Below are 26,027 nucleotides of genomic sequence, written 5' to 3'. Positions count from 1 at the left end.
GGGCCTTTTCCACCTACTGCTTTCAATGGGGAATTAAAAGACTCACTGATTTAAAGTGAACCCAGTCTATGATTTTAACCTGTTTAATGCATGGAATTTTACCACCCCCACCCCCCTTTATTTTGTACTCTCAGATGCAGAAATCATGTTCTTGTCTTCCTTTTATTTTCTAGAAACACACAAGAAAGAAAAGCCAATAGAAATCGGTAATGCTCTTATTTCCCATCTTTGCTTACCTGAAAGATGTGTTATGCATATTGATTATCCATGTTCAACATTTATAATAATCAATATGCTTATATTTTTTTTTTCATTTTAGCCAAGTTGGCAAAGAAGGCTGTGCATGCAAACAAAACTGGTAAGACCTGGGTAAAATATATCTAGTAAATTCCATTTCCCATTTTGAAAATTGACCAAAGACTACAGAAATGAGTGTTCCACAAGAGAAGTGGCTAACTACTGAAATAAAACTTTAAATGTAGATAGGAGACTACGTTCTGTCCAATGTGATGATTATCTGGCCAGAGGGGCCTTTTCGACCTACTGCTTTAAATGGGGAATTAAAAGGCTCACTGATTTAAAGTGATCCCAGTCTATGATTTTAAGCTGTTTAATGTATGGAATTATACCCCGTCCCCCGCTTTATTTGGTACTCTCAATGCAGAAGTCATGTTCTTGTCTTCCTTTTATTTTCTAGAAACACACAAGAAAGAAAAGCCAATAGAAATAGGTAAGTATCTTGTCACTGTACCTCTTTTACGTCTCTGAAGGAAATGATATAGTGGAGCTGTTCAACATATAAGATAACTCAGTACTTATATCCTTTTATTTTAGCCCAGCTGCCAAAGAAGGAAATCCATGTAAAGGAATCTGGTAAGTAAATCTAGCAAATTACACTTCCCATCAATTAACCCAAGGATATTAGCATGAGTTTGCCTTGAAAAGTGTCTGACTGAAGAAATCAAATGACAAGGATGGATAATAGAGGGCCTTCTGCCCACCCTTGGTGTCTCAGGGCTCATCCCTTGCCCTGGCTCCAGGATCATTTGTTTACCGTTTCTTGAAGATATGTCCTCACATGAGATGCTTCATCTTTGGCTTTGCTTGCCGCTGAGGCAGGCTCGGGTTCTTCCAGGTGATCCACCCTTAAAGTGATGTTTCCCATCAGAAAACAGAAGGAGACATCCTCTATGACTATTCCGAGTTGCCCAGAGAAGGAGTCTTCTAGAGTTGGTAACCTGCTGGGTACCATTTGGTCAAGAACAGGACCACACCATCCCATGTGGCCAAGGATCCTTGTGAATCCATTGTCATTTTAACTGTGGCTATCAGAAAATTAGATATCTCCTGCTTGTTTGGCTTTATTTGGGAATACTGAATCATCAGCATTGGGGTTTCCATAAGTTTAGTATTCCTGTTCATAACCTCCATGCGGTGTTAGTAGGCACTGCATGACCGCCATGTTTATCTGACCCTCCCTTCCCTGACCCACCTCTTACTTCTTCTCTGCCTGCCTCCTTCCCACACTGTGAAGAACCCCAGCCAAGTGCTTTCCTATCCTTATTCCCTCGAATGCCATTTCTCTTATATCTCTGCTCGCGGAAGAACTTTGCTGTCATATTAGACAGCAGCAGCAGCAGCAGCAACAGCAGGAAGACGAGGCAACCACTGTACTTGTGCAAAACAGTGAGCCTTTTCCTTTCTTGTGAATGTCCCAGCAACAGAAATTATGTTCTGGTCTTCCTCTTATTTTCTAGAAGCAGAGAAGAAAGAAAAGCCAAGAGAAATAGGTAAGCATGCTCGTATTTCCCCACCTCTGGTTACCTGAAAGGTGTGTTGCACATACTGATTATCCATGATCAACATTTATAATAATCAACATGCTTAAATCTTTTCATTTTAGCCAAGCTGCCAAAGAAGGCTGTGCATGCAAACAAAACTGGTAAGACCTGAGAAAAAATAAATCTGGGATATTCCACTTTCCATTCTTGAAAATTAACCAAAGACTACAGAAATGAGTGTTCCATAAGAGAAGTGGCTAACTACTGAAATAAAACTTCAAAGGTAGAAAGGATTGTTCAGTGAAAAGTCATTTTCTTGTCTCTTATTTTATAGAAACACACAAGAAAGAAAAACCAATAGAAATAGGTAAGTATGCTGTCCTTGTCCCATCTTTACTTTGTTTTATTTTTTATTTTATTTTATTTTATTTTCAAATTTGTCACCGCCCATCTCACTTTACTTCCTTGAACCATATTGACAAAGCTGTTTAAAATTTTTAATAACCCAATACTTTTTTTTTTTTTTTATTTTAGCCAAGCTGCCAAAGAAGGATATTCATGTAAAAGAATCTGGTAAGATCTCAGAAAAAAAAATTTGGAAAATTAAGTTTTCATTTTGAATGCATAGTAAACATACAAGAGTGTAGAAATGAGTGTGTCAGAAGAAAAGTGCCAATACAGAAATAAAGTGGCAACCATGGATAATAGGGTACCTTCTGCCCACAATGGGTTATCTTGGCTCATCATGTCCGGTCTTCCTCTTACTTTCTAGAATCAGACAAGAAAGAAAAGTCAACACAAATCAGTAAGCACTCTTTAATTTTCTATCCTTTGATTCCTGAAACATATTGATATGATAGGAATATTGATTATCTATGTTTAAAATTTATCGTAATCCAAATACTTTTTTTTTTAAAGCCAAGCAGCCTAAGAAGGATGTGCATATAAAAGAATCTGGTAAGACCTGGGTACAAACACACCTATCTATGAATCTGCATTTTCCCCTTTGAGTACTTACTATAAAATGACATGGCATTATGGAAATGAATGTGCCATAAAACAAGTGATTAAGGAGACACATAAAATCATGGGCATATAGTATAGTGCGCATTTTGACCACTGTGGGTTATCTAGGCCTTATCCCCACAACCCCATTGCCATGGATCCAAGATAGTCTATTTACTGTTTGTTGAGGACATATTTTCACTTAAGGTCCTCCATCTCAGGGCCAGCTTGCTACTGAGGCATGGTGAAGCTGCTCCAGGCAATCCAGCCAGAAATTGGTGTTTTCCATCAGAAAAACAGAAGCAGACCTCCTTCATGATCATTTGGTGTTGCCTAGAGATGGAGTCTCTAATGTTGGCAACCTGCAGGGGGTCCACTGTCCCACAAAAGGACTGTATCATGAATTGTGATTATCAGAGAGACGGGATCCCTCCCATTTGCAGCTTGCCTTTTCTTTTTTTGTGGTGAGAGTGGGCTCAGTCTGAGGAAATATGGAATTTGTGGAAGACCACAACTGGTCCTTCCCAAGATTGCTTTTCCCATCAGTAAGTGCTGCACAGCTTAATGGACACTGCACAGCATCTTAGCCTCTCTTCCCTTGTCCACTTCATAATTTTCCTTCTCTGCCAGCCTGCCTCTCTGAGTCACAGTAAAGCACTCCAGCCAAATGCAGATCCTTTCCCTACCTTGTTATCTTCCCTCCATGCCCACTTCTGTTACCTCTGCTTTTGCTGGAGAGCATTGCTACTACATCTGAAAGCAGTAGCAGATAACTACAGCAACTGGGTACAAGGGAGAACTATAAACATTCAAATGAAGAAATAATGCTCTGGCCTTCCTCTTACATCTAGAACTACACAAGAAAGAAAAGCAAATAGAAACAGGTGAAAATGCCTTTATTTTTTATCCTTTGCTTCCCTGAAACATATGGATATGATAAAGATATTGATTATTCATGTTCAAAATTTACAATAACTAAAATGCTTCACTCTTTTTATTTTAGCCAAAGTGCCAACGAAGGATGTGCATGTAAATAAAACCGGTAAGTCCTTTGTAAAAATAAACCTAGAAAATTGTACTTTTTACTTTTAACACCTAGTATACATTAACACGAGGCTGTGGAAATGAGCATGCTATGTAACATGTGACTAAAAAGTGAAATTTTAAAAAGGAAATTAGGATAACAGATTACACTCTGCTCCCTGCAGGATATCTCTCAAATTACACTGTATATCCCTGTAAAAAAATTACTATGGTTTTTTGGGTGTGCGTAAATGTGTGTGTCTGGCAATTTGGTATTCTTCAGCCAGAATAGTTCTAGCAGGTCACCTTTTATAAAACATGTTAATTATTCCACAGCCAAACTATGCAAATGTGATATTTGATGTGCTGAATATCTTGACTCTTTCTGATTTTAATAAGCCATTTTGAAATGAAAGATTTAGCTTTTGCTCAGGTGTGTGTGTGTGTATACGTGTGGGGGGGGAGTGTCTGTGTTACGTGACACTTGAGGGAAGGAGAACTTTCTTTCTGGTGCTATAACGTATGGTTGGATCTCAGTAAGCTGGAGGGAGGGAGAACTCTGCTCATGAATGTACTACCATAGACCCTGATAACATCCACAATTCAAGAAGCACCGCTGTTATTGCGTAGTCCTGTTGAGGCAAACATTTCTCATTTTCATATAAGAGGATGGAAATGCTTATCATGCATAATGCAACATACTATTTTACTGCTCTGTGGATGCAGTTCTTATATCACTGGAACAAATATCACATGTGTTCTCCAATTTTTTTTTTTCCAAAAATGTTGCTATATTTTATAGTAGTGCTTTATTATTGTACATCAAAAATATGTGGATGAGCTCTATACTGAGCAAAGACTAAGTATTCAGATAATTTATCACATATTGGATTAGCCTAAAAATCCCATTGTGTCATATCTAAGGAATACCTGTTGAGCATTTATTTTATTTCACAGAAGCTATAGTAACTGAGAACTGGGTATACTTTATGTTATACAAATTATACAATTGCAGATAGTTTCATTGTACTGTACTGTATAGATGCTGTACAGATACTTGTATAGATACTATACCTATCACCATTTTTGAAACTTTAGAATGATGCAAGAAGATGCACATAAATCTTTAGCATGAATGTGTATATTATAATGGATTTTTAAAAGTTTTTCAAAAGATATGTTACATTTTTATCTATCCTGTATTCTACATCCGTCATCTGAGAATGAATAATTCTGATTTACACCATTAGTTTTATTCTTAGGTAAATTAAATTGGTTTGGGGTGAAGTAAGTCATGTTTGTCTCAAATCCCTTTCAGAATGCTTCATTCTACACATCCATATCTAGTCTTCTTTTTCCTTCCTTCTTCCCATGATAGACTTGTAGAATTCTATACAAGCTCAGTCCTCATTGACCCATGTTGTGATTATCCACCCTTACCCACACCAGCTTTAGAGGCATATAATGAATATACTCCTACAAATCTTTTCTAATTAATTAATTAATTTACAGGGCTTATAAACCACTCCAATCCATTGACTCTGAGTGGCATACAACTCTCAATATGTAATTGGGATTAAATGCAATACAGATCAAATTTAAAAACAAAATCATACATGACAATTACATGAAAACTCTTAATACTCCCGCTTGGGCATGAATGGTGCTTTTTTTTTTTTTTTTTTGCATTCATCATTGGAGAAGAAGTCAATTATTAATCAAGATGACGGGAAAACCTCTGCTTTTTTGAAGCATTGAATCTACCCTTCAATCCTAATCCAGCAAAAATTGTTAGCATGTAAGAAAAATTTATGCTGCCACTTTACACATCTACGTAGGTGAGAAGAAGGAAATTCACACATTTGATCACTGCCATATGCTGGGAAATATAAAGAAGTATGTCAGGTCCACTCTGGAACTCTTCCATTTCTGCTTGCTCCTGGTCACTTAGCCATTCATCGGCACTGAATCGTTGTGAGGTTAAACACCTTTCAGGCAAAGCAGAAGGCAGCTGTGAAAATGCCGTGTAACAACATTTCCATAAATATTTTACTTTTTGTTTTTATTTTTGTTTTGCAGTGAGCCAATAAACTCATAAACCCAAAGGTCAGAAATTAAAATGTCCATATATATTTCAAAACTGTGTAGAATCTTACAACCATCTCATGATGATTGATGCAGCTGCCCCATATGGAGTCAGGCAATTGGTCTACCTACCTGCTACTTCCTGTTCTATCTAGCAGTGGTCCTCCAGTGTTTCAGGAAAACACGCTCTCAGTGCTTCTTTTTAAAATGGGAGACATTATATATTTCCTTGTGCTCCAGATCCCCATTAAACAGTCTTCAAGTGATTAGATTGTGTTCTGTTGGGAGAATCCACTTTTGTTGGGACGTTTCTGGAAAACTTTAATATTTTTCAACCTTCTTCTGAAAAGAAAAGAGTGTCATGAACCAACAGGAATGTATTTGTTTTTGTTTTACAACTATGGGATCTCTGATTCAGAAATATCTTTCTCCTCTCCTTCTACCGGGTTCATCCCTGGTTGCTTTTTAAAAAGGAGTTTAAAATATTGCTTCTTTCTACATGTTTTGATGCTATGGCATGAGGATTTTATTATTTCTTATGCTTTTAAAACTTTTATTGTGGTTTTATATTGGGTAGTTTACCACTTTGGATATCAGTGCTCATATACACAAATAAATGTGTGTTGTAAGAATTTTGAGTTTGTATATAGTGTTCCAATAGAAGCGAATATATGTAGCTCAGTGTTGAACTGTGGAGTCCTTGGGGTTCTCTGAGCTGGGCTGTTTTCTTGCAAATGTTTCATTACCCAGCTAGGTAACATCTTCAGTGTTCAGAATATTTTCTTACTTATTTGCAGCTATTAGAGGAATCCATAAGCTAAAATGTCAGGAGTATTGTTTCCTTTTTAAAGTTTTTATATTTATATAGAGAATGCTGTACAATCTGATCCCTAGCCAATTTTCAGAGGATAGGTTGTAGAGACCTTCATTCATTTTAAAAATTCTGACACCTGAGTTTGTATTGCCTCATGAGATCATACACTTTTTCTTTACGCCTTCAAAAAAAAGTCAGCTATTACTGCTTTTTTGTTAAAAGTGTTTTTGGTTTTGAATTATCATTTGTCTTAAAACTACTGTAACATTCTGTAATTGACTTCCTTCTCTAAATTATTTAGGATCATATTACAGTTCCAGATTTCTCAGGTCTATTCCATGTTAACTCAGTGTATGAGCAGCATTCTATTTTAGACTAAAATTCATTTCCTTTTTTATATAAATGATACATTAATGTGATTTGCAGTTCTTTTAAAAAAAAAGACTATGGCTTAGTTCTATTATGATTCTGGAATTAAAAACATACTTTATGAATTAGCAATGCTTCTAGTATAAGATGATTTGTCGTGTTCAGTCTATGCTTCATTTTGCTTATGTTCTAAATCTGCAAAAGCTGGACAATTCAAAGTAGAATCTCCAGCCCTTTGGGCAAAAAAAGATAAAATCCCTTCGACCAATAGACACATATTTTTAACACAACAGATACTGATTTAGAACTTAGTGTTTCTATTTGGTACATGCTTTTATCTAAGTGCAGTACAAAGTCTATCCTTTTTTTCAGAAACAGCAATCCTGTGAGGTAGGCTGAGCTGAGAGAATGACTGGACCAGGTTACCCAGTTAGCTTCTATGGCCGAGGGTGGACTAGAACCTTGGTTCCTCTGTTTCTAGTGTAACACTTTAAATGCTACACCACACTGGCCTTCTAACTTTATTTGGTTTCAGTTTCTGCTTCTTGTTTACTGTGAACAGTTTTATAAAACCAATGTTATAGGTATGCTCTGAACAATTTTATTGCCATGTCAAACATTTCACAAGACCACATAATCAAGATGTTACAGAGATGAACCTTGAATTTTATTTAGTTGTGGAACTTTAGATGACCAACAGTATTCTGTAAACTTCTAAGATGAAGAGTATGACAACAGTGTGATGGTCCCTTTTGGTCTGTAATTTGAAAGCTGTCCAGTTTTTGAAATCTGAACTTTAACTGATTAAGAGTTTAGTACAATAGAGTATAAATAACACTTTATTCAGGTAGCGAGGATCTGGGCTATGATGCTGAATTAAAGTTATGAGAATAAACTTAGCTTTCTTCAGGAGCTGCACATTCTTCTCCTCTGCCCTGCTGCAAAGGGGAATTTAAAGAATTATCTACTTATCTTTAAAATGAAACTTCAGCTTCCAGTATAACTAAAAACAGACAAACAATGGTTAACAGTGGATAGGTAAAACAGTGGATAGTTTAGGAATCAGGTAACAAGCTAAAATGCGATTAAGAATAGCAACAGATGCTTCTAGTTTATTTCTCACACCCATTTCAGGGAAGATAAGAATGTAGAGACAATGCAAACCCAAAGATTAAGGTCATATTTATAAATATAAATATTTATATCTGTAATTCTTGCAACAATATATCTGCCAGTATGAACTTTATATTGTTACATTTTCTAGGGAATACTCTTCTTGAGAATAATATTCTTGGGAGTACCCCTTCATTTGCATTACATTTTCTTAGTGGTTTATAATAAGTTGAAACCATGCAAACAAATTTAAATAATGGGCGTTAAAATGAATTAAAATTACCAACAATTAAAGATCTGTCCAGGGGGACGCAGTGGCGGAGCGGCTTAATGACGCTGAAAGTTGCCGGCCAGAAATGGTCAACGCTTCAGCGGTTCGAGTCCAGCCTTCGCGTTAAACAGGGTGAGCTCCTGTTTCCTCCCCAGTTCCTGTCAACCCAACAGGTCGAAAACTCAAGTGAGTAGATAAATGGGTACTCTCACTCCGGTGGGAGGAAAAATGCTGGTGGCGCCTTGCAAAAAGGAGTTGGGAGCAGTTGCCGGTAAGCGCGAAAAACCGTGCGCGCCCAAAAAGGGTGCGAAGCAACGGAAACCCCGCCTCCTGCACTCGCCAGCTGGGCTCTGCTCTAGGAAGGAGGCTCTGGCAAACCACTTCTGAAAAACAATTGCCTTGAAAACTGCAAGGACTCGTCCAAGCAGTCACTGCAGGGTCAGCAATGACTGAGTGCAGACAAAAAAAAAAAGATCTGTCCAAAGCGCTTGATCCCAAGTTGCCACCAGAAGAACTCAGAAGAAACTGTAGGCAAACTGCCTCAGATGTTCTCAGTGAGTGGGGAAGATGGGAGAACCTTGTAGAAAAGTGTGTCCTCTGTCAAGACACAGAGGACATGTAAGATAATAACCAGCATTATGAATTTCATCCAGAAATAATCTGACAGCCAGTGTAATGCCTTTGACACAACTTTAAAATGGTCTGAGTTTTTCAAGAGACTAGTCCGGCTTCTGAATTCTGTAAAAACTGAAGTTGCTGGAGCAGTCATAAAGACAGCCCCCCATAGAGCTTAAACAGTAATCAAACATAGGAGTTACAGTGCATGCATCACTGTTTTTAGATTTTGTTCTAAGAAAGGATGTTGTTGGCATATTAGCTGAAACTGATAGATTTATTGCAGCAGGAGCCATAGTGCTTCAGTTAACATTATATACTGCTGACCTCATCTGAGAGTCTAAGCTACACAAGATGGGATCTTGTTAATACTTGCACAGGAGACTCCTAAGGAACACCAAAGAAGTAAGCTAGGCTAGGCTAGGAAACAAGCACCCCAGAAGAAAGCAGTGGGGAATCATATCCATATTGCTGCCAACAAAACAATGTAGCTATCTTCAAAGGGATCAGGAATGAAACACATCTCAAAAGAAACTATATCAACCTTTAAGTAAAGCAGTTTTTTGATCACTATACATTTAGCACACATTACTAAATCTACATTTCCTGAATTATGTTCATAGAATCATAGAAAACAACGACTGGAAGGGATCTTGGATGCCATCTAGACCAGTCCCCTGTCCAGTCTGCTATAGTATTCTTGACAGATGGCCATCCAACCTCTGTTTAAACCCTTCCAGCAAAGAGATGTCCACCACCTCCCAAGATGGGTTCTTTCATTATTGAACAGCTCTCACCATTAGAAAACATTTCCTGATGTACAACCAATCTACTTTCTTACAGTTTAAACTCATTGATTCTTGTCCTGTCTTTGGGAACAATTCTGAACAATTCTGCTCCATCTTTTACAGGACAGCCCTTCAGATATTTAATAAGAACTGTTATGTTTTCCCTCAGTCTTCTCTTCTCAACCATACAACCTTCCAATCATTCCTTGTAGGTTTTTCCTTCTCAGCACTTTATCATTATTGATTTGAGTCCTCTGGATATGCTCCGATTTGTCAATGTCTTTCCAAAAAATGCAGTGTTCAGAATCAGATGCAATGTTCTAGGTGTGGTTTGGCCAAAGTAGAGAGGAATTGTGACCTCTCGATCTTAGTACTGTATGTCTATTAATGCACTATATTCTTCTCCCACTAACTTCAGTAGGATAGACATCTAGGTAAGTGCATTCAGGTTGACCAACTTGCTGTAGGATTTTATATCACTATAATTATCATGTTCTTTTTCTCTCTGCAGTTGTACAAGATTCTAATCTACTTGTAGATTTCTTAGAAGATACAAACAATGCAATGTTATTACATAATTTTAAATTTTCTGTTATGTTCTAATCAATATTGTGAAAAGTCACTTTCAATAAGTAGTAGAGATTTAATGCTTTTTCAAAAGACCTTTGTTTACATAAGCCATTCTCTTTGAGACTAGAAAGTGTTACATGTACCTTATCTTTGTTTTGCAGCATTACATGAAAAGAAAGAAGAGAGACCTAGGAAGGCAGTGGAACAAGGTAAAAAGAAACTCAGTGAAGCTGATATTATCTAAAGCAAGTGTCAGAGTTGTTTAAAAAAATACACATTTCACATTTCAAGAAATGGACAACCTTGAATTTGTCTCTTTAGCTATCTCCGTGAGTAGTCTTTTCTATCTGTCTGGGAAACATCATTCTGACAGAATTCAGTTTGTATGAACCCAAATGCAGAGACAAAATGTAGCAGTTTATCCAGACATGTCATCTTTTGTGGCCTAAATTCTTTTAACCAACTTGATTTGTGGCATAAATACTTTCAGTGGAGATGAACACTCTGTGGCATAGGCATTATTCTTTATGTTTTACAATATCTAGCAGTGCAGTCTATGTGGATCTTTAAAGTAAGTTGCATTGCATACTGTGGGCAAATATAGGTATAGAATGTGGACTTCAACATGTTTCTATTTAGATGGCTAAATCAGCGTACAAGATTAAATGCAGAACAAAACAACAGATTGGTATAAAGGAAAACTCTATATAAAGTTAAGGTTTATATAAATACATAAAGTTAATATTAAAGTTAACTCTATATAAAGTTAATATTTACTCAGAATAACACAAGCTAAATGTCACAGAGACCTAAACATATGAAAAAATTAAAAATTGTTTCAACTGCTGTGATGTACTTATTCATGACATGTTTGTAGTTTGCACTAAGTATTTCTCTTACTTTAAAAAAAGTGTTGCTTGATTCCAAATATTTCATGGAATGATAATGACAAGCCTAGAGGGGATTTAATCATTAGTTCTCTTGATATCATCTAAAAAGCTATTAGATTTTAAATGTAGAAGAAAGATGTTGATACTGTAGTATCTCTTGTGAAAATTGCCTTAGTGACTATACAATAGCTTCATACATAAACATGTAGGCAAATGTATCTTTGTCCATGTCCAAAATCAGCTGACTCTTTGGATGTTTAAGCTGAACACTTAAAAATTGTTACTTTTTTTTTTTTTTTAACTTCTAAGTATTTAAGGGATACTCAAGTAGTTCCATTTCCAAGTTTCTTTTCTATCTTTCTGATTCTATCCCATGGACATCTGCAGGAACATTCTGCTTTTATCAGAATGATGAAAGCAGTATTGCAGTGTTGTCCTGCAAGCTCTGCCCTTTTGTACATGCATCCAATTTCATGATACACAAACAAAGGAGGCAGATCTTTGTGTCATGATGCTGCAATCCTGCTTTCATTCTTCTGCCTTGTCTTGTCTCCTTCTCTCTGTCTCTTCCTCAATGAAAAAAAAAAAATGTTTCTGTGGGAAAAGTGAGAAGATAAATGTAGCCAGCTCAGCCCTGTCAACATACCATCTCCATGAACTCAATGACAGAGTTTAGTTGCCTTCATTCTTTTCTGGGCTGCATGATGTGACATTTACATCTCAAGGCCCAAGGAGTAATCTGTCTCAAACTGTCAGCTGGAAGTGTTTGTGGAAGCAGGATAAATATAAGCAAAGACTCCTTCAATTCAAAAGTGATTTCTGGGACACGCACATGTATTTTTCTAGGCAGAAATACTGAATTGGCTTGTCATTGTCTTCCTTTTCTGGGATATTTGTTCAACTTCCCAGTATGGAAATTCCTGGTTGTCTCCCATGACAGTATCTGGTCTAACACTACTTACTTTTCTTGAGATCAGCCCTAGTCAGAGAGATGCTGCCACTTGCTATAGGTATAAGATATAAGCTCCAGTATCAACCTCAAAAGGTCCAAAGGTAGCATCTGAAGGCTTGTTCATGCCTTCAAAGGATGAGAGGCCGTAAAGTGTGGGTTTCTGATTGCAGCAAGGGATTCTAAATATTTTCAATTTAGAATTGAATTTACATTGGCTTGGAATCCCCTTTCAGACCTTCTCAGTCAAGGTCTAAAAGGTCATGCCATGGTGGAGGCAATGAGAAGACATGGGCATTGGGGCATTGCTTATACATGGATATCCTTCTCCCTAGAGACAGAGGAGAAATCCAAATGTAAACATCTCTAATTTACACCTCTAGGCCAGTATGCAAACTGAATGCAATTGCCCTTCCTTTCTGCAAATTTTATGACCATTTTCTAATTAAGAATATTGTAAGAGATGCATATACGTAAGAAAAGTACCTGTAAAAAGGTAAATATTAGATAAAAACATTTACTAGAACATATACATTAGGGGAAGAGCAAAGAAGATGTCTACAGAAATTCATATTGACCTTTTAAAATGCAAACAGTTGCAAAACAATTTAAGATGAGAAAATGCACATTTTTGACAGTTTCATCTCTTCCTGCTCTTTACTCCCTCCACACTTTGTCCACAGGCATTCTTGGAAAACATGAATAGGATGTGAGTAGCATGCCTCAAATCTGAACTCATAGTTTCAAACACTCCTTGTATTTGGCTCATCTCTAATCAAAATCTCAGTGATGATTTTTCCATTTCAAAGTTGCTTTTCTGAAGGGAAGTACTGATAACAGGACCAAAATAATAGGAGAACAGAGATTTTGGCTGCTTTCCGTTTCAAGGGATGTGTCCTTGGATAATATTAAGAATTGATCATGGACCACATCCATCTTTTCAGTTGAATGAAATAAGCTGAAGCTTATGGTTTTGGTGCAGATTCCACTGCATTAAAAACTTATATAATATGGCTAAGAAAGAAACATTGATGGACTTTTGCTGAGTGATGGTGAGTGAGATGTCAGTCTGAGCTTTTTTTTTTTTTTTGCACATGCAAATACACGTTTAATCTGATGATTTTCCCACCTTAATTTCAATAAATGTATCTCTTCATACTGTTTCCTATTAACCATATTGTCTTAGCTATTATATGAGGAAATAAAGGATGATTATTTTTCTCATTTCTTCTTTTGTAGATAAATCAAACTCCAAAGAATCAAGTAAGGTGTGTGACAGTAAGTATATATTTTGTGCATATGATAAATTAGCAGACAGTTTATCCATGAATAATATTTCTCCATGTTTTCATTCTTTTAAAGTATTACAAGAACATCTCAAATGTTCATTAGAAATAAAAATAATTCATTTTTTTAAAAAATAGCCCAACTATGCTTCTCAAGTGGACAGTTAAAGAAATAAGAAATTATGGACCTGAGCACAATTAATCAAATATTAGATTGCACAATGTCAATATTATTGTATTTTACTATTTTCTTATGTTGAGCTCAGTTACAATTTCCACAGCATAACAGTGACTGCACAATTCTTTGTACAACAGAAAAATATCAGTTCTGGTCACAGTTTTATTAATGTGTCAATATATTCATTATTTGTAGGTATATATTTTATATTAGCGGTGCTGTACTTTCTTTCAGTTCTTTTCTGGGTTTTTTTTCCAATAATTTTCTTAAGAATTATATTAAACAGATAAAACTAATACAAAAACCTAATATAACAATACATTGAAAGAAAAATTTAAAAGTGCAGAAAAAATCCCCCCAAAAAAGAAGAGAAAAAAAGAAGGAAAGAATAAGAAAATGAAAGTTCCTCCTTCATCCCTAGCAAGTATATTCAACATTAACAACTTATCGCTTCTCTTAAAATAGAACCAAATGCATCTTCATTCCATACCTCATCCCATTTTTAATAAACTCATCTCTAAATCTTGAGCTCTCCTTATTAATCAGCAAAGGTCCAGTAAAAGTTAAGAGAAATACCTAACAACATAAGTATATAGCCCCCCCTTTCTGTTTAATCAAAATCCCCCTAATTCCTCTCTTTAATAATCAGAATCAAATCCCAATTAACAATTAAATGTTACAAAAATTAAAAACTATTATATATTGCCAGAAATAGTAACCACTTATTTACATATCAAAAATAGTAATGTAGATGTAGCAAACTAATCCATTATAGCTAGTTGAACATTTCCAAAAAGAACTATTCAATCAAACCCTTAAACATCACCAGAGCTAGCAACTCATTTTTAACCATAACCAAATAAACCAATTTTGTATTTTTTTTTCTTCTTCCTTCCAGCAATCCTTAAGTCCCATAAGTAAAATTCTAGCTTCTGCTTTCTTCAATTGTTTTTGTCTCTTCTCTCAGAATTCTTGTCATCTTTATCCAAGTCCATTTGTAATTTCTGTATAGTAATTCAAGTAGATCTCTTATATTCCAATTTAAAAAGGTAATCCATATCACTCTTTTGGTATGTTATTTGTATGCCTTTCTTAATCTTTAAATGAACATCCATTTGTAAATCCAATGTTTCCATCTCTTTCTTGTAGGTTGTAATTTTTAAGTCCACCTTAAAATCCATTTCGGTTATCTTCAAAGGGACTTGTTCCTCTTCAAAAGCAACTTTTGATTCCAGTATAGAGTTAAATAACTCAAACACTTCTTGGGCCAACATATCAAATAGCCATCTGGTGCCCTCTAGTACTCGGCCTTCAAAGCCTTGTTAGCAGCTTAGAATGTAAGCAAGAAAAATTAATCCCATGTAAGAGGATCTTTCTTATTAACTTCAAAGTCTTTCTTTAAATCAATTTCATCCAAACCCTTAGCATTTAAAAACTTTCCAAAAAGAACACTATAATTGCCTTTTGCTGTGTACTGAAAACATTAAAGAATTTACAAAGCTGAAAACATGTAATTTTATTTCCTTTTAAACAGATTGAAGAGAGACTCACCCAGCAAATACAAAACTTGTGGGTCTGAAGGTTTTTCAATCTTAAAAAAAAGTAAAAAAAAAATAGGCTCCAAAGTGATTTAAAAAATGAGGTTTGGTCAAGCCTTAAGTCCATAAAAGGCTGCATTAACAGCTCAGAGCATAAAGGAACCCGCAACTCCCAGCTGATCACAAACGACTGCAAAAACATTGATTCTTGCCGTCTATTCACAAAAAACAGCTGTCCAGAGTACATATAGGTGATCTCAAGATCTCTCTTTGATCCAGAGAGAATTTCAGCAGTTCAGATCTAGCATCCAGCTCCCTTTTTGACCATAATGCCCCCCCCCCCCCGATCTATGGAGCGGAAAAATTGTAGGGTGTTAGTTCGCCATTCCTCACCGGAAGTCCCTTTCAATTCTTTTTCTGGATTAAAAAGTGATTTTCCATTTCAGTTATAAAAATTTGATAAAATGAATGCTTAAATTTTGGAAATGCATAAATCATACCCCAATAGATTGTTATTACTTCTAAGTGCTCTGTGGCATTCAGCATGCAATAATATTAATTATAATACTGAATCACAAATCAAATATCATATCCAAAACCTAGAGAACATTTGAGCCTTTGGAAAATATTACCAAGTTTTATGGAGGAGAGTTACTAAAACTAGCATGATGAGAAAAACGATATTTGACAGAAAATGGGTAGAAAATGTATGTCTGCAGATGTTTTACATTCACTTTGATCCACAGCTTCTGTGCAGGATTATGAACTCACACATGGATGAACTGCAAATAATATGTCAATAATTATCTGTATCCTAAGCATCTAGTATATTACCCTTCTCCTTTCTATCTTGCAATATTCATTTCAGACCATTAATTCTTATACCATTATTATGTAAAAACAGAATTTAAAATATTTGTGTGCTTCTTTTAAGGGACACACTTCTCAAGATGGTTCCACAACTTAACCTAATTGTATACTTGCAAAATAAAACAGCCAGCTTATAATATGATATATGCTCACCTAAATTTTCAACCATCTGTAATTTGTATGTGTATGAAAATTAGCACAACTCTGATATGTATTTTTGCAGAACACATCAAAGAAAAAGAAGCAAATTATGATGCACCTTTAAAAAGTAAAGATAATAATATGCAACTGAAAGCAAAATTGAAATTTAAATATAAGTATGATAAAACTGCAGAGTTCTTCCTGCTTCTGATTATATACAAATACTTAACCTGGAATAAATATGTGTCTGCTTTTGAAAGATTTAACTGCAAGGCTAAATATTGAATATTACATGAATGCAGTCAGCAGTAAAAAAAAAAAAAAAAGCATATGTGATAGTGGGACTGGTATGTCTTTAGAGGTTCATAAAGGCAAAGGATAAAATCATTTCCACACATCTACTAAATACCCAATCTCCTTGACTTCCATTGTCCTTTTCTGTCTCATTTAAATATGAAGTCCATAGGGAGCAATTGCATGGCATCTGGCTGGCTATTGTCAAAGGCTTATAAACAATCCTTTCCTATGCATTGTAAATATGTAGGATCTATTAAGTACAATGAAGCTTACTTGGAAATCCATATGCTCAGGATTTCAGCCTTATCTGGAAGTCAGCTCTCAGAATTCAATGGGGCTTCCTTATGTGGGTAAATATGGGTAAGATTTGGCTGATAGACCTCCACATGCTATAGCCAGGACGGTAAGATGCAGGAAGATGCTTCTTGGGCCACACATGCACAGTGTTGCATTGCGAAGATGGTTGTTGGCATCAGAAGGATTGGTGACCTATTCAAAATACACCTAGTTACACTACAGAAAGAGTCATCGATTGTTTTGCTGTAGCAAAATGTGGGCAGAGAGATTTCTGGATTTGTATGCAATGTGCACACAACTGAAGGAGAAGCTGAAAGGATTTACCAAACAAAGCCAAGCCACAGAATAACTTTACCTGCAAAGTATGGCATAGGTGGGACACATTCACAGGCAAGGCAATGAAAGAAGGCTCAGCAGCATTCAATAGAAGGGTGTAAATACAGGGCAGAATTTCACATTCTCATGGTACCTGGGAGCCTCTTATCCTTGTCAAAGGCAATTGTGGATGTTCCACAGAGAGTTCCAGCTAGTTATAGCACCTTTCCTGGACTGGCCTATAATGAACCTTGTTCTAGGTAGTTTAGATTCTGTTGCAATGACTTATACTTCTAATGCAGTGTTTCTCAACCTTGGCAAGTTTAAGATGGGTGGACTTCAACTCCCAGAATTCCCCAGCCAGCCATGCTGGCTGGGGAATTCTGGGAGTTGAAGTCCACCCATCTTAAACTTGCCAAGGTTGAGAAACACTGTTCTAATGAATCACACCAGCTGTTTATCCTTCTTGCCTAAAAGTTATGGAAAGTCGTTGTGAAGCAGTACCAGCTCACCCATCACACACTCACTGCTAGGTGGCTAGCCTTGGCAAAGTAGTTCTGAATTAAAAGATTAACGCTCTTGAGCTGAACTGCATGAGGATTATGAGGAGCGAACTGGGGGAGAAGTGAAGGGAAGAGACTTGCTTTTAGAAATCTAAGTCCCTACTTTGCTCTGCTACTCACAGGAATACAAAAGAGAAGCTATTTTATACCAGAAACAACAGAAAAAGGAGAGTATGAATCCTCCTGGGTGTTACAACCATTTTCTGCAATAGCAATACAGTTATATTATTGTTTTGTGGTTTTTATATTGTTTCTTATTATTTTAATCTGCTTTGTGTTTTGCTGTTAGCCACCCAGAATCCTTTTAGAGTAGGGGTAGATTACAAATGCTATTAAATAAATGAAATCATAAATACAGGAGCTAAAAGTTAGTCAGATACATGTCAGCTGTCTAGATAACTAAAAGAATCTTTGATCTGACAAAGCATAACTATCCTTGTATATTTATATATCTAGACATTGTCAGGCAACTAGGAAATTATTTGAGTATCCAGTACCCGCGGGGTCTTGTCTTAGCAAATAGGTTCTACAACTCATTTGCTTGGCATTATACTTTTCCATGGCTTTTAAAAGTCTTGCATTTAAAATGCCACATCAAGTCAGGCATATTATAACTGAATGCAACTAGACTGCTACAAGCTATAGCATTATTTCATTCCAGTTGAGTGAGATACAAGAAGATCTGAAATGACTGGGGGGTGTTCAAGACATCAGTCCCCATTTATTTCTGCCCATCTATTTCCACTCTTCTATTCCTGCCAAAGCATCACTGATCCTGAAATTGGAAAGGTCAAAGTGCAACGCCATGCATTATTGACATTCAGTGTGACTGATCACCTGTTGTTTATATAGTAGCAAAAATCTTTAGAGGATCAAGCCATAAGTTTAGGATAGTTTGATGCTTACACTCAGAAGTGTCTAATGTTCTTTTATGAACAGAATAAATTTCAAAGGAAGAGTGCTGTAGTCATGGAAGGTGTAAGTGCAGTTGTGTAAGTGCAGTTCTTTCTTCTGTGAACACAAGCTTTGTCCACTCCCAGCTTGAAAAAGTTAGATTCCACTCATGATTTTAACTAGTGATAGTTACTACTGCTACTGTGAAAAGAATTAGCAATATATCCATCTCAAAACTCAGCTACGAAACTGCATATCATTTTTGGTGTAGCTTCAGTTTTGGATTCTTAATTGCTAGATGTGATTAATGTTTGCTAACTATGCTTCTACACAGAGCCTGAGAAAGAAAAATTAATGAAGACCACACAGACCCAGAAGAGAAAGGGTAAAGAAATACATTTTTAATGTTTTAAGACTTTTTAACCTTATTTTCAGACTGCAAAAGTAGTGAAGAGACCTGGACAAAATCCTTTTCAAGCCTGTAGAGTTAACAAAAAGACTGGAAAAGTTTATTGATGGGAATAATAATGATTGGTATTATTTACTTGATCTAGCTGTATAAAATCTTGTTACATTAAATGCAAGTTTAAACGTACTCAGATTGATTGATATTCTGATCAAATTACAGATACAGCTAAGCATCATCTCCTGTCCTATAAAAGTTCACTCTGTACAATTAGAAATTCAGCACCTGGAAATAATCAGTACCTTAGTGTATTTGTCTCTCTGTGGATTGCCTGAATCCACATTCACTTCTCTAGGGATAATTCTGATACATTATTTATAAGATGGATGCTTACTCCATTACTATTTGCTGTCAGAATTAACTCTATCAACAGTACTAACAGCAGGACTTTGGGGAAAAGGTCCCATTCAACAGGATGTACAAGTGACCCTCTAGATGCAGCAGAGATACACAATATCTTAAAATCATTAAGTCCAGAGTCCTAGTTCTAGGCTCTGGTTCATGATGTTCTAGATGCCATGGTTGCGTAGGGAAAAAGAATAAAATGTGTGGTTATAAGTATCATTAAGCAAGATAGAAAAGATGCTCAACTGAACATCCTCATGAGAGATTTGCCACCCTAGAAATGTTTTCAAGCCTTCATTGTGTGAAAAATAGTTTATTTTAATGAAAAACAACATGCGTATTTTGCATATGAAAAGCAATATACATATTTTATTGAGAAACTAAATACATTTTAGTAAAGAGGTGAATTGATTTTAATTTAAAAAAATAGACAAATATTGACCCTTTTAAGGGAAACAAACAGTGATAGAGGAAAGCTTGAACAAAGCATACACTTGGGAGGACTTTGGGGAAAAGAGTATTGCTCCAATGTGCAGTAAAAGGATGGGGTGAGAGTTTCCTTCCTTAATTATATTAAAGAACTAGCTAATTTGGATTGGTTCAAGGAAAGCTTATGCTTAATGACTAATTGTGGCCTCTCCACTGACAGCATACATTCATCACTGACAAATGAAAGAAGGGGTTATTTTTGACAATTCCCTCCAGACTCCTACAAGCAATCTGCACCCATTTCCATGCAGCCCCACCCCCCAAAGCTACATTTGACAAGAGAGATTACCCAAAATTACTCTTTCCTCATTCTTCTGATAAATATCCACACAAAGGAACACAGCATAAGATTCCTATGATATAACTAAAAATATGTAATGAATGGAGAAAGAAAAATCAATCAAAATATTTCTGAGACCTCTTAACTGTTACATATCTTTTTAACTTATACTTCTGGCCATAATACTCATCAACTTCCATTCTTGATGGCTGCATCTGCATGTATATAAATGTGATTTTTTAAAAAAGAAAAAATGCAAAACAAAATAAAACAAAATGAATGAATGATATCTATTTTTTATAGATATCTCAAAAGAAAAAGAGAAACCTCCTATTGCTGTCAAAGGAAAAGGTAAATATAATTTCTAAGTTCTTATTCTTTTTTTAACTAGGACTATTTTAAGATTTCAGAAACTTTTTTATTGTTGTTGCTAAAGCGATTTAAGATAGTTATATGAGGAGCGTTATATACAAAACTACAGAATGGACTTAGTGTTGCTATCAAACAAGAGAGGGTCCTTAATTTACCACTGTCCTCTTTTTTGCTGTAACTTTAGTTCACTTTCATCTAATGGCTCTTCCACATGTTGGGTTTGCACCACTGCCAGCTGGTTCTGAAACCCTCTGAGCCAATCTTCTTATGACTTCTCTTGGTAGCTGGGTTGATTTACTTCCAGCTGTACTACAGTAGTAGTAGGATTACTACTGAAGCAGGTTTTCAGCTGGAAAAACTGGAACTTGGGAGTGGGCTTGGAGGGAACTTTTGCATTATCCTCTAATTGCCTTCTGATCTCCAGCCACCTTAGCAGGTCTTATAAGATGCATGTTGTCCTGGCAGGTGCATGTTGTCTTGGCAGCTTCACATTTTAGTTGTTTATTTGATTGATTAATCAATTTATATGGCCATGCACCTTGCAAATTGTGACTCTGGTCGACTAACTTAGGGTTAAAACAAAAAGACAAAAAGAAACCAAGCAAAAATAAGAAAGACAATAACGTTGTACTGTACCTAAGCCTAACCACAATCATAATCCCAACCATTACAAAGCAGGCTCTTGTAACATCCTGGACCAGTGCCAGGGGAACTGAGCTTATAAAGGGAATTTTCCCTTCACTGGCTCAAGTGAAGTGAGGAGTGGTGAACAGTCTACTGTATCAGGTTTCCTCCCCCCGCCCCCCGCTTCAGGAGCTTGAGGCAGGGCAGTGATTTTTGCTCCTTGCTCTTAGTGCTGCAAGGTCAACAGCACTGAAGACAATTGTGGGTTGGTTTCAAACTGCTTTTGAAGAATTGCAGAATATAAATGGTGATGGAGTAAAGTGTCCTTAGCTTTTACATACCTATATTAAGCTTTGGCTTTCAATCCCAGTCATCATTCACTCTACCACATTTAGGAATAAATGAAAATTTGGAATTTTCACCAGACTGAAAGCATAACAGTGAAATCATAGAATATTTAAAATCAGCTAAATTATACTTTTAACAGATTCTAATTCTTCTGATTTTATGATAAAGAAAGCATTGATCCTTTTTAATTTAAATGGCTGCAAAGCCATAAACTTTGATGACGATAATCCTCCAATAGGTCTATAATGGAAAAAGTGATAGACATTCATCATATGATACTACTTTATTCACCTTAACTTTTTGGTTTGCTGAAGTCCTGATTCAGCACACATGCTAACACCTGTGTTATTATAGCTAAAATATTGTGACTGTAGCTTTTAAAATGGGGACATTTGCTCTTAAGGCAAGAAAATTCATGCTTAAATTGCACTTTTGCAAGCTAAGAAAATTGTATTTTTCAGAGGCAGAAAAATCAAAGGATGCAAAGCTTCCCATTGCCAAGAAACAGGGAGGTAAATATATTATTATATTAATCAAAATATATAATTCCTGTATTTGTTTTCCTTCTCTGTCATCTTAAATGAGACTTTTCCTCCCAGAATTCATGGATTTTAAATGGCTGGTGAAGAAATGCAAAGAAGAATTTGTTCATAGTTTATGATTATAACGGAGAGACCACCTAAATTTACCTAATTTACCTAATCCAATCTCGGAAGAGTATGCCAGAGGCTGGCTAAAGTCCATGTCAAAGTAAACTCATGTTTGACAGTCTCTGAAGTTCTTCTGAATATTGGATCTGGGAAAAAATGGCTCACTTCTTCTGTGCAGTGTAATCGAGTTTGGGGATACCCTGACCAATGGAAACCCCTCTGTTCAGCTGGGAAAGGGAAGATCTTATGCATGAATGAAAAGAACCTGTATCTCAGGTTCATCTGTATCTATTGCAACCAATGTCAGTGAAACAAGCACTCATGCCTATGAATATGAAATATGAAATATGAAATATATGTTCAATTTATACAGTATCTGTGATTTGGGGAAAGGGGAGAGATTCTTGAGGTTGCAGATGTTAAACAAATCAGTTGTGTGATATGTGTGCAAATTTTTGTTATTGTTCAACGCTGCATGTAAGGTTGGATCGGAGATTCAATTAAGCGGTCATTTTATATGCGGCACTTTCTATAATATGAACTGAGCATTTTTCAGAGCAAACATGCTCCTTGATTCTTAGTGTGCATGTCAGGACATTGACATTTTGTCAGAAAAGTATAACTGCTATGTCTAAATTGGCTGCAAGTGTCCATACAGCTTGAGGCTTTGCTAGTCTTCCCATTCTTTTTTCATAATAGTAAGTGGCATGTCACATAGCTCCTATGACACAACATCTGAGGAAAGTCATAGCAGAAAAACCAACAACCACTTCAGTCTAGTGATTCACATTTCCCTTTGATATTTCCTCTACTGTACAATGAAGAAACTTCATTTTGGCATTTCCATTGAGAATTAAGCTTTTTCATGATTTGGGTGGTATTTCTCTCTCGCCTTCAGGATCATTGATATGGTCCATAGACTACCACAGCATGCACCTCTTTAATGTGTTAAACTTTCTTTGCAAGGTGGCCACTTAATTCCCTGTGGAGACCAATGAATAAATAAAAAGGAGAAAAAGTGTGTATTAGTTGTACTATATATAAATTATTTACTCTTAATTTTTATTTAGGTAGTACAGTGTGGAAGAGAGGAGGAAGATGGTCTTTCTCTATCATCCCTTGCTGGGCCTGGAAGTGGAAGCTATCTGGGCCAAAGATGTGGAAGCCTATTGTTGCAGGATGATTTCCTATTAGGAACAGCTCCCATGCCAGTTCTTGATTTTGCCTCTGACAGCCCACACTTCTGCTTTCACCTCCTGGCCCAGAAGGGTAAGATAAGAAAGCCCCCTCCCTCTCTGTGCTGCTTGCCAATCCTGGTTTCATTGCTTTCAGGAAATATTCAGTATGTGTTAGATATAAAATCTCCACTTTGGGGACTTTTTGTCAGTGGAAAGTGGGCTAGAAATGTTATAATAAATAAGTAAATAAGCAAACCAATAAATATTCCCTCCAGTATCCTTTTAAAATATATTACAAAAGAACTATCTCTAGAAAATTAGCATAAATGTTTTGGGGGTCCAAAATTCAAAGTAAGTTACAGCCAATCCATTACCAAGCTTCCCAAATACAGTCCTAAAGCTAGAGGTAGGCAAGAAGGTGGAAGTGCCAAGTTTCCTGGGAGGAGAAGTTTGCCCAGATCTGTTCTGATGAATGGAAGATGGAAAGGAGTTAACTGTCACTAACTTCCTTTTTCTAGCTACTCAATAGTCCTATCTTTCCTCTACCTTTCTTTTTTAAAAAATCTGCTCAGGGAGATTGGGGCACTGTGCAGAGAAGCACAAGAGCTAGATGGAATGAGAAGCATTCCACAGATGGAATGAGGACCTGGCAAGCATTTCCTTCTTCCACTGCCACCACCAGGGACATTTATTGGGTCATGTTACTTCCTTGACTGGGGTCCATCTGAGCAAGAAAGAACAACTAAAGATGAAAGCCAAGAATTTCCAGGTTGTAGTGTAGGGAAAAATTAATCCTGCAATGGATTATTTATCCACTATCCTGCTCTATCCCTTTCCAGATATCACTGTTGAGTTTTAGTCCATGATAGAAATAAGTGGTGTTCTGAAACGTTCGAGTTCCAGCATTGCCATTTCCCAGTAACATGCTCAGGAGCACATAATTGAGAGACTTCTCTTCAGAGACCCAGTAAGCCACTGCCAGTTGGAGGTGGAAAGACACAGATGGTCCACCCGAGTGTATGGCAGCATTCATTTTTCTTGTTCCTCCCATCTCTGGCCTTTTCATAAGAGCTGTGGGACCAATTTCCTTATGTCTTCTAGCCATTGTTTGTTTGTTTTCTTACCTCTGTTCCAGGTTGTAATGTAGGGGAAAATTAATCCTGTAATGGATTATTTATCCACTATCCTGCTCTATCCCTTTCCAGATACCACTGTTGAGTTTTGGTCCATGTTAGAGCAGGATAGTGGATAAATAATCCATTGCAGGATTAATTTTTCCCTACATTACAACCTGGAACAAATAGCACATTTTTAAAAAATCCAAATTTCTCTGTTTTTAATCACAGGAATGTGCATGTGGTCGAGAAAGTTTGCAAAATACTGTATTGCTGTTCCAGCTTTTCAAATTCTTCCTTGCACTGCTACGAAGCCAAATGGCATCTTTGCAATTGATAGCGTGATGGATAAAACATGTCATGCTCCCTAAATTTGCACATTTTAAACCGCACTGTTTGACATTCTCATTCATGCTGACTCTGCATGCTGCAGCTGCCAAGCACACTAGGCAATCTTTTCCGATTACACTTTCTTATTTAAATACCCACTTGACCTGAAGCAAAACAAAATAATGGGTCATGGGTTGAAAGAGGCAATGAAATAAGGAGAAAAAGATCAAGAGAAGCTGAGGCATCAGACAAAACCCACTCAGCAACTACAGTAGGCACGCAGTTCAGCTGTGGAGCAGACCAACAGTGCAATCTTATGCATACCTGCTCTAAGTTATGAGACAGCTGGACCTTTGACAGTGGAGTGTTGTAGCTAGAGCCTAGACTCCCCACACTAGAGAGCTGAGCTGTTAGCCTGGAGATGGTCTCTTCTCTGTCCTACCAGGCCAGCTAAGGGAAGAGAGGGGTTGTGTGTTGGATTATACACATGGAGTTAATGCCTGAGCAGGACTAGAGAGTCCTTCGCATGCATATTAGTCTGTTGTAACTCAATATGAAATGGATGTTACCAGATCATGATGTAAAAAAGAACTGGGGAGGAGTGGGGAGGCAATATGGGCATGCAAGTTCATTCTTCTTTTAATTTTTTTTTCCAATGGGTTATTAGCTCAATTTTCAGTCTGATGTATAACTTTACATAATCTGACAATGTAATTTTTTTTATTGAGAGGTGCTATAGCAAATATAAGAAAAACATTCAAAATTAAGATGGGTTAACAATCCTGACTTTAAAAAGAATTTTCTATTTTTCTCATACTTTAGAACGTGACATTAAAAAAAGAGCAAGTCCAGCTAAAACAGGTAACTGACTATTTCTAAGTAACTTGTGTTAGAAGTGCCCACTACAGATTTTATTAATTATTTGGATAAATTCTTCCAACACTACTGCTCAACCTGAAAGCATAATTTCAATGTGCCAAATGTGCTAATTTCTAATTATTCATTCATTTGTATTAATAACGACAATGTGCTATATTATCTTAGCATTAGTAGGAGACCTTTAAAGTTCTGATCAATAGTTCACTGAAAGTAGAATTGTCTAAAATAATTCTATTTAATAATTCTATAATTGTCTAAAGTTCTATAGTAAGTAATGAGGTTTGCTGTATTCTGTGTGT

The 26,027-nt window shown here is 36.4% G+C and overlaps 1 protein-coding gene across 38 annotated transcripts in view; it reads left to right on the top strand.

Annotated features, from left to right (window-relative positions):
- TRDN (triadin) overlaps positions 1–26,027 on the top strand; it is a 241,826-nt gene that overhangs the window by 183,257 nt on the left and 32,542 nt on the right. For 33 of the 38 annotated variants that reach the window (XM_088140165.1, XM_088140069.1, XM_088140090.1 and 30 more), the window contains 18 exons: positions 174–206; positions 320–358; positions 698–730; positions 835–873; positions 1,758–1,790; positions 1,904–1,942; positions 2,116–2,148; positions 2,316–2,354; positions 2,554–2,586; positions 2,700–2,738; positions 3,638–3,670; positions 3,790–3,828; positions 10,596–10,643; positions 13,513–13,551; positions 18,987–19,037; positions 20,536–20,583; positions 22,038–22,088; positions 25,672–25,710. In XM_088140165.1, the coding sequence (XP_087996291.1) occupies positions 174–206; positions 320–358; positions 698–730; positions 835–873; positions 1,758–1,790; positions 1,904–1,942; positions 2,116–2,148; positions 2,316–2,354; positions 2,554–2,586; positions 2,700–2,738; positions 3,638–3,670; positions 3,790–3,828; positions 10,596–10,643; positions 13,513–13,551; positions 18,987–19,037; positions 20,536–20,583; positions 22,038–22,088; positions 25,672–25,710 (708 nt within the window). The remainder of the gene's footprint in view (positions 1–173; positions 207–319; positions 359–697; positions 731–834; positions 874–1,757; positions 1,791–1,903; positions 1,943–2,115; positions 2,149–2,315; positions 2,355–2,553; positions 2,587–2,699; positions 2,739–3,637; positions 3,671–3,789; positions 3,829–10,595; positions 10,644–13,512; positions 13,552–18,986; positions 19,038–20,535; positions 20,584–22,037; positions 22,089–25,671; positions 25,711–26,027) is intronic. The other 5 variants (XM_088140079.1, XM_088140151.1, XM_088140154.1 and 2 more) reach the window with 5 other exon arrangements.

The sequence above is a fragment of the Python bivittatus genome, unplaced genomic scaffold (assembly GCF_059951505.1).
Source record: "Python bivittatus isolate LINGU-HERP-01145 unplaced genomic scaffold, Pbiv_v1 ctg000020_np1212, whole genome shotgun sequence".
Classification (NCBI taxonomy): Eukaryota; Metazoa; Chordata; class Lepidosauria; order Squamata; family Pythonidae; genus Python; species Python bivittatus.
Note: the sequence above shows the minus strand (reverse complement) of the source record. Positions and strands in the feature narration are given on the sequence as shown.